The sequence below is a fragment of the Nerophis lumbriciformis genome, linkage group LG08, assembly GCF_033978685.3.
Source record: "Nerophis lumbriciformis linkage group LG08, RoL_Nlum_v2.1, whole genome shotgun sequence".
NCBI lineage: Eukaryota > Metazoa > Chordata > Actinopteri > Syngnathiformes > Syngnathidae > Nerophis > Nerophis lumbriciformis.
The window spans coordinates 17,910,813-17,926,002 of record NC_084555.2 but is presented as its reverse complement, the minus strand read 5'-3'; the positions used below and the strand labels follow the sequence as shown (position 1 = coordinate 17,926,002).

The following is a 15,190-nucleotide window of genomic DNA, read 5'->3' as shown; positions in this document are numbered from 1 at the left end:
AAACGGTTAGTATTAGTGTTTTAAACAAAAATTTGCGAAAAACCATGATTGATAGCCGTACCTTGATTAACTCACAGACCGACCAGTGCTAGCTCTTTAGCTAGCTTAAATGCTAACTTGAAAACAAGACACATTAGCGAAACATTAAGAAACAACAAAATACCACAAACTAAACTTGTATTGTTCTCTGAGTAACTAAGCTATTCAACGGTGCACATCAAATCTACAGGCTGTGCTCTCTTCAAAAAGACTAACCGATCTACATTCAGAGGAATGTGACGTTAAACAGATTTTTTATTTTTTTTACAAAGACAACTGTCTACAACAGAAAGTGAACTTGTGTGACGTCACATAAACTGGACGTGAAGCAAAGTGAAGAATTTGCCTTTATCAATAAGAAAAAAATCGAAATCGTTTACAAATTAACATGGTAAATAATCCAGAACAATATTTCATGTTTCTTCTGCCTAGAGTTTCGGTTTCATAATACACCCTATGGTGCAACCTGGACACATCATCAGTGATTCTCCCGGGGTCATAGGGTGTTTCGGGTCTTAATCAAACACCCTCTCCCGGGCGACCCAGCCAAGGGTGATAAGTCCCTCGACTTGTGTCCAGGTAGCGCTCCACGCCACGCGTCCCCCCCTCCGACGGTCTGCCCCGGGGTTGCGCCGGTGGTGCTTGGAGATTCCAGGCACTGTGGGGAGTGTCCGGGCCTGGTTCCTCCTCCGTCTCATCAGGGCCGTACAAGGTACTGGCCCTGTGCCTTGCACCACGGGTTTCCTCAGGCAGCCTATCTTGGTCTTATGTGTCTTCAGGGTTTTTCGCAGCGTTATATGGGTGCTCCGTTGCGGGAGCTGCAGCTTGGGATGCTACCCCTCCCTGCCCCGGTTGCCGTCTTTCCGGGCTGTCAACTGTCTCTCCAGTTGTCACCACTCTTTCGGGGTTGTCATCCAGCCTCTTCCTGGAAGTCAATGGCGATGCCATACTGGATCGGTTTCATAATACACCTTACGGTGCACCCTGGACACATCATCAGTGATTCTCCCGGGGTCATAGGGTTTTTCGGGTCTTAATCAAACACCCTCTCTCGGGCGACCCAGCCGAGGGTGATCAGTCCCTCGACTTGTGTCCAGGTAGCGCTCCAAAGTATTTTGTGTGTCAATTTATTATAGTTGGTTTAAAGATTTCCGTGTGTGTATAAATACGTTGATGAGCACAGTCAACAATACGGCGATAATAATGATAACCGTGGTAATTTTGGTTACAAAAACTGTGGTATGTAATTTTCATATCGTTTCATCTCTAATAGAGTTTCATACATGCAAACCAGCAGGCAAAACAACTTCTAACCAGAGCTTTTCTTCTGGTCACTCTTTCACACACAGAAAAGTGACACCTGTGGACAGAGAGTTTTAATGATGACGACAGTTTGTCCATGGAGCAGATGAATTCAATTTACACCACAGTTTCCTAAGGGAAGAACATAGGTCTGAAATTAGCGTCCACCTTTGAGGTTAGAAGATGTCACAAATAGCAACTCTGAAGTTGAAAAAGCCCTGCAAGCGTTCATATTCAGATTTTCTTGTCACTTTTGCCCCAGGAAGATTAAAAGAAAACTAGGCAAACTGCTGCAAGATCAATTTATGTCCGTCGGATCATTTGTTCAACATGACTGCCTTCTTTTGCAGCGCTGATGGAAGTGTCCGTCCACGAGTTATTTTAAGTCGGCTGATGAGAGTGCTTTTATTGTGCTGTGGTTATTCTATTTTCTTGTCAGACTGGCCGCTTTCATTCGCTTGGCTACATACTTGACTGTGTGTGTGAGAGTGAAATGGTGCGAGAAGGCTAAAAAAGTGAGTCGTCCGTCCTGTTCTATTAATGCAGGATGACCGCCGCAGTGACTCACAGCAGGAAAGGTAGGAGCAGCCAGTGTAGCCAGTGGGAGGTAAAATGCTGACTCGTGCGTCTCACTGCCGGATGCTGAGCAGAAATACTACCCCCACGCTTTCATTGACCCGTTTCTGTATTTGTTCAACATGATATTCAAGGGGAAATAATTCATTTTAAACATGAATGTGACTTCAATTCTTATTTTTTAGTCTGTAAACATTAAAACACATTGTCAAATTAATTCCTGTTTAAAGACCATTTTACTGTTAAATGTTGCTTGGACGAAGTAATAGTAGCATATAGGAATGTAACAATATGAACATTTCATATCACGGTTAAATGTTAGTTAGTTTAGTTAGTTTAGTCTTTATTTGAAGGGACAATGCACAGAAACATTAAGCTCAAAGACAGATATGTTCTGTACCAGATTATAGCTAAATAGCTCATTTCCATCTGCAGTTCCTGACTACCTAAATTAAAGGGATACAAAAATCATGCAATAAAATTATGACAATAAAATCATACACAAGTATTAAGAAAAAAGTCATAAAATGCCCTTTCATGGACACATACTTAGTATACAATACAACCACACCTCATTTACATCATCACACAAAGACAATACATGCTCTTGTGACCAAAATGATTACTGCAATCATTATTGTCACTATATTGTTGATCGTTGAATCTGCTCACAAAGTACTTTTAAACACACTAAACATCTTTTAACCAAATTTTATTTGTATTTTCTTTAAATAAAAATATGCACAAACAAGTAAATAAACAGACACACAATGTATTTTGCATGGCAAAAGAAACATAAAATGTTTTTTTATTGTTTCTTAAGAGCCATATAATTATTTGAATGTTTAAATGTTGATTTTTGTACGTTTTAAAGGAAAAACACGGTAATGCGTCTTGTATGCATGTTAGCATTTAAGTTAGTTACCACGTTGTAGTTTTAATTTGAAACAGTAATACTAACTAAGTTTTATCAATCATTACATCCCTAAAACCAAATCATCAAGTCCTGGTCCACCAAATTCTTCCTACTAAAAAAAGGAGCTCGTTTTGTTGAAATACTGTAAAATTTGAGAGTCAAAGAGGTCATTTGTATTTAAAAAAGGTCAGCTTATGTTGACATGTTTTATCAGAGTGTTTAAATATGTTTATTTTCCTACGTTTTGAAGGCGACATATTATGCAAAACTAACTTTTCTTACCTATTGGTACCTGTTTTCTGTGTACTTAGGATCTGCATAAGTCCCGAAAATTTAAATTCAAACCATGGAGGCATGGCAGAGATAATTGTAAAACAATCTTGCCTTACTTCATACTTCCTCCAAACAAGCCGTTTGAAATTTGCACAACCTGTGATGTTTTTCCTACCTCTGACGTCAGCGGATTATCCATATATGGTGAGAATTTACAACACTTGCTTTGCGCAAGTCCGCCATTGTAGTCCAACGTTGTAGTAAATAAGCTCCTTCTTTTTCGCTATCCTTTTGTTGTGGGGTAGACTGGCTCGCACATGGAGACGCATCCTCCACTGTTGTCATTTCTAATACAGAATTAGCGTATAGTTGTAACTTATATCTGTCACTACACTCAATACAGAAGCTCTAAAAGCTAAAACAAAGATGACAAAACACTGCATCCTGAAGAGATGGTCAGAAAACGGTCTGTAAAACATAATCTATGCAACATTTTGACCAAAGAACAACAATCACATGTTATGTAGACCACAAGGAAGTGTTTTAAATGTAAAAAAATACATACTATGACCCCTATATAGTGGAAATATGTTAATGTGCCTTGTATTCCTGTAAGTGTTGAAGCTCGTTAGCGCTCTAGTTTACTTCTCTAGTAGATGAACAGGATGACCGTTCCGTGAGTTTATCAAAGTGCTATTATTAATCACGGTTTTGCGATAATTTGGATATGAAATGATAATACTAACTGAACTGTCTGTAGTTTTACCGTAGTTTATCATTTATAACGGTTATCAATACGGTCAACAGTTTGCTGTCTAGCAGACCTCCACCTCTGCTCAACAAAGCAACATTACTCAATGTGGCCTGGAAACAGGAGTTCGGGACAACCAAAGAGAGATTCTCTTTTACAAATGTAATTAATCAAGGCACGCAGACTATTTAATCACATATTCTTTTCATATGGTCCCATCTTTGCCTTGTCACTTTTTGTTAGGCAGAGTTTATTTGTCATGTAACAGTATTGCTCACTTGGCTGATTTACTCACCAACTGATTCGCCTACATTTTGGAGGTACTGTAAATGTGGGTGTTCCAAATCGTGTTAGAATTGTGTCTATGAATGTTCTCATTCATCCAGGTCATTGTAATCTCAGGGCATTCAATCAATCACAACTGGACTGTTTGGTTTGTCTTAAAAGACGTTTCACCTCATTCATGTAGTCTTCATCAGTTCATGTTCATAGACTTAGATTGGTCAGACCTAGTCTAGATTTATATCTATAACAGTGGTTCTTAACCTTGTTGGAGGCACTGAACCCCACCAGTTTCATATGCCCCTTCACCAAACCCTTCTTTAGTGAAAAATAAAATGTTTTTTTTTCAAATTCAAGACCAAGTTATGTTTTTTTACTGGTGCACAAAATGGACCGTGCATGAACATCACTTTGTTCAAAGAACAACACAAACACAGTGCATGAACTCACAAAAAATTACGCACCTGCAAATCAGATGGAAAATTAAGAGGGACAATTGTTTGGGGGTATCCATAATACATCGATAGGGAGAAGTTTTTATTTACACGATGAGTTGGGTGTGTCTTGACCTCAGCGGCGGAGGCTCTGCCGAACCCCTGAGGCCGACTCACCGAACCCCTAGGGTTCGATCGAACCCAGGTTAAGAACCACTGATCTATAAGCATGAACTGATGAAGCCTACTTGGATAAGAGGCAAAATGTCTTCTAAGACGAACCACACAGTCCAGTTGCGATCGATTGAATGCCCTGAGATTACAATGACGTGGATGAATGAGAACATCCATAGACAAGTTTCACAATATGTTGTAAATTCTCATAATCCTATAGTGGATTCTATTGTTTATATACACACACTTCAGCTCACAAGCAAAGAAGCTTAGCTGTTTAAGTTTGCCTCAGACAGATGGACCCCCGCTGAACTTGAATAAAGCTACTAAACTCCAAACCTGGTAATGCCTTTTTGGCACGGCACCGTCTTTGATATTTGTCCATCGGCAAAAACATGACCTATGCAGTGCTTTTTCTAGTACTTGATACTAGCTGATACCATATAGGTGATGAACACCCTGTTTGAAATGACAAGCATACCCCGTTTTTGGAAATTGTATTATTAAACAGTGGCACCTCAGTTTTCTTTAGTAACTCGTTCTAAAAGGTCGGATGAGGAAGGAATCGTACATAAACCGAATACAAAAACCGAATACATTTTTCATATAAAAAACTAATGCAAATCTAATTTATCCAGACCCCCCAAATTTTAACACAAAACACACAAAGATGTGAACAACGCACTGACAGCGCAGGGAGCTCAGTGCTCTGAAAGGAGAGAGACACAGTTGTTCATCGTTTTGTGTGTGTTTTATTAACAAAAAAAACATACCCACACATAGGGCTGGGCGATATGGACCAAAACGGAAATCTCTGTCTTTTTAGGCTGAATAGGGCTATACGGTATATACCGGTATCTGAAACACAACCTGCAAAGTGCTTAAGGTTGCTTAAGTGTTTTATGGCAAGATATTCAGTGTTGAGAGTACGCAACTAGATTATTTGTATTGTAAGTAGTAACATAACGTGTTGTTTATTCTTATGAAGTAATTAGTTAGCCGTTACTATGTCAAAGCAGTTTTCTTTAATATTGTTGATTAACGTTGGGTTTATAGCCTCACGCTTGTGCGCGGGGATAGATGGAGCTTCTACTCACTCACTGCGGTGAAGGCTGCTGGCTGTTCAGCTTGAAATTACTCTTCAGCCACCTTGCTGCTATACTAGGTTAGTCAGCTCGGCTATGGAGAGAGGCACTTTTAAGCCGCGGAGTAGCTAGACATTTGACACACCGAGCGAGCAGCAGAGAGGAGCTATCGCTAGCTGCTGTGCTAAATCGCTAACAGAAATTAACAACATAAACAGATGAGATAAATGATAAAGCCGCAACAAGGAGAAATATAGGTTCTCAAGCAATTTGGTGTATGTATAAATAAAGCTGTAGTCACTCACTCAATAGCCAAATGCAGTCGGTGACCAAAGCATTGCATCACTCGGGAGTCGAGAAGTCGGCACTGGAGCCGCCATATTATTTTGAAAGTTTGTTGTGTGGCGTCATTGTGCATCGGAGAAGCCGACGTAAACACAAAAGGAGCAGGGTTGAGTCAAAGGTAATGCCCTGTGCTGCGGCCATCAGGCTGTAACAAAGACACATCAAAAGATATGGCAGTATTGTCTCAAATATATATCTCTTTCTAAATTATACCGGTATACCGCCTAGTCCTACCCACACATAATTAATATGATAAAAGGATTCCCTGGCTTGAATCAGTCTATAGTGTAAATATTTTACAAAAACGACTATCCATTCTTTACATAGACAGACACCAATGCGTAGGAGTTTTTGTTTGGACACTCTTTTCTGTAAAATGATACGTGGGTAAATTGACTAATTGATGCTGTATGATAACCAAGTCGGCATATGAAAACCGAATCATAGGAAAAGTGGGGTGTACAAAAACCGAGATACCACTGTACCCCAGTCTCGCGGCCCGTTTTTTTGCTGCCCTCAGTCTCCTCTTGGATACATTTTTTTTTCTTTGACGATGGACAATTTTGAAATGGCAATAATGAACACACATGCTAACATTAACATACCCTCTTGTTGCGCCTTAGCTTTGCATGCTTTGGTATGATAATACACAGGCTCTACTTCACTGAAACGGTCTGTTTTCTTGCTGCCCTCAGTCTCCTCTTAGATACAATTATTTTGCTTTGAGAATGCACAACTTTAAAATGGCAAAAATAAAATATACATGTTAACGTTAACCTCTTAAATATAAGTATTCTTCTTACTCACATGCCAAGGAGTAAGATACAGGAGACCCTCGTTCTCTATTGTTGTTATAGGGTAGAAATCTATGGAACGAAAGTGTCACATGAATGATGTTACTCTTTATAATGCATAGTCTGCTTGATCATTTTCAGTTACAGTCATTAAGGAAACCAGCACAAAGATCTCATGCGCTCTCGCGCTGATGGCAGCTGATCTGGATGAATCCCTTATTTGTGACTACTGTGGAATCTGTTTAACCCATTTATGCTGCAGAAAAGTAAATGTGCGTGCGCGTGCGTGGGGTGATGTATATAAGCTGTTATGTCTATCCGGTGGAAATGATTCCCCGGAGGCTGAAAGACGGCACTCCTCTCAAAGACACAGAGCGAGGTGACTGGTCTACGCCTGGTCACATGTTTCTTCTATCTCTCCCCTCTCTCTGTTTCTGTGGCCGGCGTTGCGTTCCTCTAGTTGCAATCGTCCTCATCCTCCTCCCCGTCTTGCTCGCAGCGTCTCCGGCTGTGCTTATTTTAGAAGATGTGAAGAAAAGGAAGGTTTGAGTCGATGGCAGCAGTGTGGGCCAGCATGCGTGTCGCTCTCTCTGCTCAGATTAGCACCTCAGTCTCTCTATAATCTCCTCCTTCACGCCTCCCTGTATACGTTGCTTGAAGGACTGGACGTCAGTAATGTGTTCCTTGGATGATTTCGGGTAGGTCTTTCTGTTTTGTGAGTGTGAAAGAAGATTGCTCTGGAATGTTTATGTTGGCTCCTCTTTATTTCATCTGCGTGACCACAAAATTTTCCCTGGATGCAACTGGAAAATCTGTCTTGTTTTTCCTCCCTTTTCTTTCCAAGCTTGCGCGACTGTTTTTTTTTTCTTCTCCAGCCAAGCCGTTTGCAGCTCCACCATGAATTTATTGCCTCGGTCTTTTCCTGAGTAGAAGGAATGAGTTACCTCCGTCAGCTGTTCTGAGGGAGCCTCAGAGGATTGCTCCCATCTGAGTTTGCATGTGAGTGTGAGAAAAGTCCGACAGGAAGTACGGGATAGAGCGCGCTAATCGCCTCGGCGGCGGAATGAGAGGAACTATCAGGAGCCAGATGACAGAATGATAGCAGGACCTTGGCAGATTGCGGCGAGGCGGGCTGATTAGGTTGACGCTCAAACACACATGTGTGAGAAGTGATGACATCCGGACTTTGTGGTTGGCTGCGTGCACTCTAGTAATCCACTGTAAAGTGTCGCAGTACACACACAAATTATTATTCACACTAGGGCAATATACGTTTTGTACTTAAAAAAGATTACTGCCACTTTAACAATTAATCAACGTTACAAATACACGTTACTCGGAAGGCTTTTATTCCCAGCATATCCCTTTAAGGATCAGGATTAGCGTGGCGGGTAAAGTGGAGTGAAGAGGAGTGGTGGGGGAGGGATGCTACGGTCTACATAGTGCAGTAAGAGTCCACGGCTATGAGCCAATTGGCATCGGTGTGTAATGATAGTCATTTGTCGTGGCAAAGTGCCTCATTCACCTGAATACAAGATGACCCCTCCTTTTCAAGACCTGTTTTTTGACAATATTCTTATTTAAAGGGTACCTGTGATGAATGTTGTGTTTTCTGACTTCTAAATGTTGGATACTTGTGTTTAACAATGTAAAAGCGTCAAATCATGAGGTTCATCCAATCCAATCCACTTTATTTATATAGCACATTTTATAAAAACTAAAGTTTCACAAAGTGCTGCACAGTAGTTAAAACACACTTTTAAATGCAGGATAAAACTAAGGACAATCAAGTGTAAGAAACATTTAACTAAAAAAAGAATAAATACATAAAATAAGTAAAAAAAACCAAAAACATAAAATTGACTAAGATCACGCAACAATCATGCTGGTTTAAAAGCCAATGAGTAAAAAACATGTTATAAGATCTGATTTAAAATCTCATTGAAGAGGGAGACGTCCGAATAACCAGAGGGATAGTGTTCAAAAGTTTCAGAGCCACAGCAGAAAACGCACAATACCCTCTGGATTTTAATCATGTTTTAGGGACCAATTTTTGATTTCATGAATTTTGGCGTGAGCTTGCATGTAGGCCTGGGTCGATACAATTTTGCTTGACAATATATTGACCTATCGATTACTGCCGACAAACCATATTGTTGTCTACATTATTTTGAAATCAAATTAACAACTGATGAAATAACAATACATAATAATAATGCAAGTATACCCTTTCAAATGCAATAAACTTGTATTTCTAGTATATTTTAAGATTGTGATTGGAATGTTTAATTATAAAAATTAAATAAAACAAATACAAATAGAATGTTCCATCCTTATCCTTTCCATCCTTTGTAACTGAGCTACTGTGTGGAACAATTTTCCTTGTGGATCATTAAAGTTTGTCTAAGTCAGTAAAAGTTTGCACTTGATTAAAAATCACAACCAAAAGCAATAGCATGTTCTGTCTATCTGTTAAGGAGGTGGTGAGGGACCCTCAAATATAAACAACCAAAACAATAAATAAAATGGCTAAATGTACGAAAATTATTCAGGGTATCATTATTATTACGGTATTGTTGAGTGTGCTAATAAAGTAATTATACCCACACAAAAATAATTTAACCAAGTTGTATTGAGGAAACATAAAATATTGTTCTGGCTTTATAAGAGCCATATTATGTGTTTGTGTGTTTAAGTATGTTTTCATTTGTAAAGGTTTTAGAAGGTTTTTTTTTTTTTAAATGAATGCAAATTAGGCAATCATTCTTGTCCTGATGTGGAATCTGAGCCGAGGATGTCGTTGTGGCTTATGCAGCCCTTTGAGACATTTGCGATTAAAGACTATATAAGTAAACTTTGAATGAATGATTTATTGTTCAGTTAATTGATTTATCTAATATCGGCACAGGTCTACTTGCACACAGTTTTGGATGCCTCTGTTTGCGGGGTTTAGCAGTCTGGCTATGTTGTGACGTAACAACAAGGTGGACATACTTATGTGGACATTAAGTCAAGCTCAACAGGCCTGAAGCAGATGGGGAGGAACTTCACTGCTTCAGGCTATGAGGGGAATACAAAGGTAGGATCAAGTATTATTTTCATGTATTTTTCGAATGTACATAATAACGCAGACTTGCAATGTATTGACCGGGTGAAACTATATAATGTTTATTAAGTTTATTTTTGACCATGTCCTTAATATAATGGCGGCGACGACTTCAAGATATATATTTAAACATTGTACATTTTCAAAAGATAAATTGTGATACTTTTTGGAGAGGGTGAGGAATGGTTTCATTTGCAGTCTGGAAACCCCTGCATAAATGAACATCTTGCAAACAGACTCAAAAACAGGTTATAAAAGTGACCGTGGAGAAACATGTACGCCAAAGCATACCCAATACATATTATCTCGACCACAAGGAAATGTTTTAAATGTTGATTAAAGTTGTTTTGCGCACCTTTTTCTTCTGCAGTAAGCAGAAGCCAAATTGGTTCTGTGACGGCGCGCTTAACTCAAAACAATTGTATCTCAAATCAGCGTCTCCTATTGAAATTAATAGAAACAATTTAATTGGTGCTTGGCCCACCAAAAACTGCATCACCTGTGTGATGCCTTTAAAATAAACAAAAAAACTAACTTTTAGATAATTAATATACTATATACTGTATGTATAAAAACAATGCAATAAAATATAGTGCAAACAAGTACAGTTTTTTTTTAAAGTATTGAGGTGGCGACTTGTCCAGGGTGTACCCCACCTTCCGCCCGAATGCAGCTGAGATAGGCTCCAGCACCCTTGCGATCCCGAAAGGGACAAGCGGTAGAAAATGGATGGATGTAATAATAATGTACAGCATTGTGGACTTCTACGGTATGTCCTTCCAGCTGCTTCTCCGTCAAACACACCTTTAGCAGCTTTTTCATACTTTCATGGATTAATGTTCTTTGTGTCGATATTATTTTGACATTATGGCTGACCTTACACTCATTCTGCTTCAGTATGGTGCTTAAAATCGCTTAAAATTGCTTCATCAAGTTGTCTACACACTTGGTTGTGTTTTTGATGATTTCTTTCTTCAAGTGATTATTATCCACTTCATCACTGTTCTTTACGCTCATTTTCTTCCTTCCTATGCTTAGAAAAACAAAGTTGTGTCGATCTGTAGCTGTAGGCTAATGCCTGCGAGTAAGACCAGGTGTTTGGGCTGGATCTTACAGGGTTTACTGTGACATTTGCTACGCCAACTAATGGCTGGGATGCTTTTAACTTAAATAAACATGTAACCAAGTGACAGCTCTTATCTCAAAATGCTCTTGAGTCGGTGCACTCTTAAGTTGAGGTACCACTGTATATTTGGGTCATCACGATATCTATGTGGTTGCCATGGTGACACCGCATGCTAGCGTTAACGTTCAAATTTGCACTCACTGCTTGTTTAAACAATAAGATAATCGTCAGCAATATTTATTTAAAATAAAATGATATGTTACTGTTTAGCACATACTGTACTTCCTAAAAAAACACAACATAAAGTGGTATTAGTTTATTTACTCAACTGAAGAACCAGGAATTTATCAGTGGTCCAGAGGTTTTAATTTGTACAAATACACTTTTATCCATCCATTAATTTCCTTTTGCCAATACAGGCCTGGAGGATTGGTGTCAATTTTCTGCACATTCTTTGTGTTAGTCCCACATGGAATAAATCTACTATAAAATGATTTCTCCCCTCCAGTCAGCCGTACTTACTTCTGGTCCATTATTAGCTTTTTTGCTGGAATGCTCCATGTTGCGTACAAGATAATTTTTTCTTTTTTAACTCCATCGCAAACTTTACAGATTCCACATCTGCTGTGTTGTAGTAATTGTCGCATGGCACATGGCATTAATCATATGTCACACACAGTAGTTGCAGTTCCACCCACCTGTTGTCTTGTTCCTTGGGGAAAAAGAGAAGTCTATTTGAGGTGTGGCGCTTATTTAACAGCGCACCCGGCAGTTAATTGGGGCACAGAGTCTATGAGTGTGAAGGACATACGTTCGGAAATTATAATGCATCGATCGCCACAGCTTCTTGACATTGGTCAACTTTTAAACTGTTTCTTCAAGGCAGACTGACAAATTGCAGTACTTTCTGTCACGCTTGCGGGCCCGCATGTTAGCTGTTGTTGTCATGATTTCGAGATGCAACTAGAATGCACGAATGCAACTTGCAGGTAAAATAATATTTAATACCATCAGTAGTCCAACTCTACATAAACACTCTCGTGCAGGGGTGTACACGAAACAACAGAACACTAGTGCGGTCAGGCACACACAAAAAGATTGGGAAAACTCAAAACAAGACCACACTTAAGGTTAGCCATGAAAAGAAAGAAGTGCGTGCCACAGAAGTCAATTCTCGAGCGCTGACTAAGATGCAAGGCTGGCTTAAATAGGCTGTTGATTACTAACTAACCTCAGGTGGACCTAACAGCGCTCTGAGGTAGGAGTCAAGTCGCTTCAGGAAGGACTAACTAAAACAGGAAGAGAAACCAAAATAAGAGCGCTAGACCGAAACTAAATCATCCAACACAGGAAAATACCAACAAACTCAAAATAAGGCAGGGCCTGGTGTAACATAGGACTGGGCGATATGGCTGAAAACTGTATGACGATATAAATTTGTTATATTGATCGATATCAATAATTATTGATATTTTTATGACCTATGGAAAATATTGACCAGGAGAAAAAAACATTTAATCTTAATGGTTTTTTTTTTCCAAATGTAACCTTCCTCTGATTATAATCCCATCAGCTATCAAGATAGAAAAAAGGAAATGTCAACACAAGCATGGAAAACACTCAATGTTAACACATTTCTAAAATCACAATAAACACCTAACAATAACCGCTTTAAATGAATGTGCAAAGTAAGGAATATGTAAGAAATGCTTGATAAAAAGTGGAACACAATAAGTGCAAAGTGTGAAAATGTAAACATAGAGAAACCTGAGAAGAATTATTTCTTGCAGGTTTACGGCCACGAAGTTACGGGGTCTGTGTAACATTTAATTTGGCCTGTTATTCTCATTTAGGAATGGAAATACATTTTTGTTCTGCATTACTTATTATTGAAATATTATTGGACCAATTTTTTGTTTCATAGTAGCACATTTGTTATATTCTGTTATTTATTTTAATTGTACAGTCCTGCACTTTAGTTCCTGCTTATAGTTTCCGTACATCTGAATAGGGACTGGACGTCGGTTAAAAAGAAAAGATGAGCGCGGTGAAAGACTACGGTGCATTTGAAAACATTTTCAAAAACTGCCATTCTGTTGAGGTAACTTTTCTTTTTTTTTATATATTCACTCTTTGTAGCACTCATCGTGCAGAAAATCATCAGCAGGACAGCGAGATGACGCAACCAAGCCTGATATTTGATACTGTTACACGATTGGCTGTTTAGCGGGTCCTTCCCATTGCTCACTGACCATTTCCTGTTTTGCTGGCTTACCAGACCGCGAGTGCCATTGTTCATGCAACCAACCATTCTTAATTATTTCCCGTTTCTTCAGACCAAAAAAAAATTGATCCAACGCATTTTGTATTGATATCGTTGACATGTCTATCGCGATATATCTTGTAATCTTTTTATCGGCCCAGCACAGCTCTATCATCCCAAAAATTTGAGACTGAAAATGGCCAAAATTTGCATTGCCCAAAAACTTCCTTCCAGGATTGTAGAGAAGGCTGGGAAAAAGCAGGATTCATTCAAAAGGGAAAACCTGTAATTTCAAATACAGTGTTACCTCAACTTCAGAGTGTTTTGAGATGAATCTTATGCTTTAAATTGAAAGCAAACATTTGAGTTACTATCATCCTCCGCCATTAGTTGACAGTGCTGAGAAGATGAAGCGGATCATATTCATTAAATATTAAAAAGAGATCATCAAATACATGACCAACATGTCGTTAACATGATGAAGCAATTTGAGCGTATTACTGCTAATCTTCACCAGACCTAAGCCCAATGGGTCTAACGCGACCTAAGAAAGTTACATTGATATCTAAACAGCAGACATTCATCCATGAAAAGATGGAAATGCTGCTGATAGTGTGTTTGACGCAGAAGAAGCTGGAAGGCGATACTGTAGAATTTCACTCTCCAAGGTAAATGCTGTACATTATTATTGCATTGCTTCATAAAACTACTGTAGTTGTTGGTAATTAATTTTATTATATTGATTTTATACAATATTTATGATCCAAAAGTTGGTTTGCTTTTTAAAAGGGATGTTGCATGTTTAAATGGTCTCTTTTTGGGAGGCGGGGGCAGCACATAATAAATTGATTTCCATTCATTTCAATTGGAGTTTTGAGTTAAGAGCTCTTTAGAAGAACCAATTAAGGTTGTAAGTTTAGGTACTATTTATTGTATCTGCTTTGTGACACCAGTCCTGAAACTTTTCTGACGCTATTAGTTCATTCTAGAATTGTGAAATACAGTATCTACTAAACGCAATGCACTGAATGTCAATGTTGCATTTCGCCAGCTTACCGTATATAATTACGGGGTATAGTGTCTAGCAGGGCTATTCAACTACATATTGAAGAGGGCCGCAGTTGATATATTCACACAATAAACTACAAATGTTTACACATATAGAAATTACACAACGTTCACACACCAAACATTGTATGTGACTTATCACTATTAGCGTTATCGCTCGCTACTGGTCAAATTTAGCACTACATGTATTAAACTGGGTTTGATGGTTGCTCTCAGACAAAAAACAACACGTCCACGAATACAAAAAACATCTCAAAGTCATCAATTTCAATACAAAACAAATGATACATCTTTATGCACACATTATATCTACTTAGGAATGTTTCGCCAAGTTTCGTGATGAAGCTTACATGCTGGAATTTCTGCCATTGTTGCTGCTACTCTGGATCAATGTGTCCGTCGCTTAACCTTCGTCTTGTGTTAGTGTCGGTACCGACCCGTTTTAGTTTTTAAATGCATAAAAGAACCACATACATTTATTTTTTGCATCAAGGCTTTTTGACTTTGTCAGGAACCTCTATTTCAACAAAATAAAACATCCATCCATCCATTTTCTACCGCTTATCAGTTTTTGTTTTTTTCACTAAATTATAAAATGTTCTGGTTGAAATTATGAGCTTGGTGTTGTTAGGGTCGGTTTTGACCCAGTTATAAAA

The 15,190-nt window shown here is 38.8% G+C and overlaps 1 protein-coding gene across 3 annotated transcripts in view; it reads left to right on the top strand.

The window, feature by feature from the left end:
• evla (Enah/Vasp-like a) overlaps positions 1 to 15,190 on the top strand; it is an 88,953-nt gene that overhangs the window by 8,808 nt on the left and 64,955 nt on the right. The window contains exon 1 of one of the 3 annotated variants that reach the window (XM_061968353.1): positions 7,217 to 7,669. The exons of 1 other annotated variant lie outside the window; for it this stretch is intronic. In XM_061968353.1, the coding sequence (XP_061824337.1) occupies positions 7,647 to 7,669 (23 nt within the window). In that variant the 5' untranslated portion in view covers positions 7,217 to 7,646. Of the gene's footprint in view, positions 1 to 7,216; positions 7,670 to 15,190 lie in introns of those variants that run through there. One more of the 3 variants, XM_061968355.2, reaches the window with a different exon arrangement.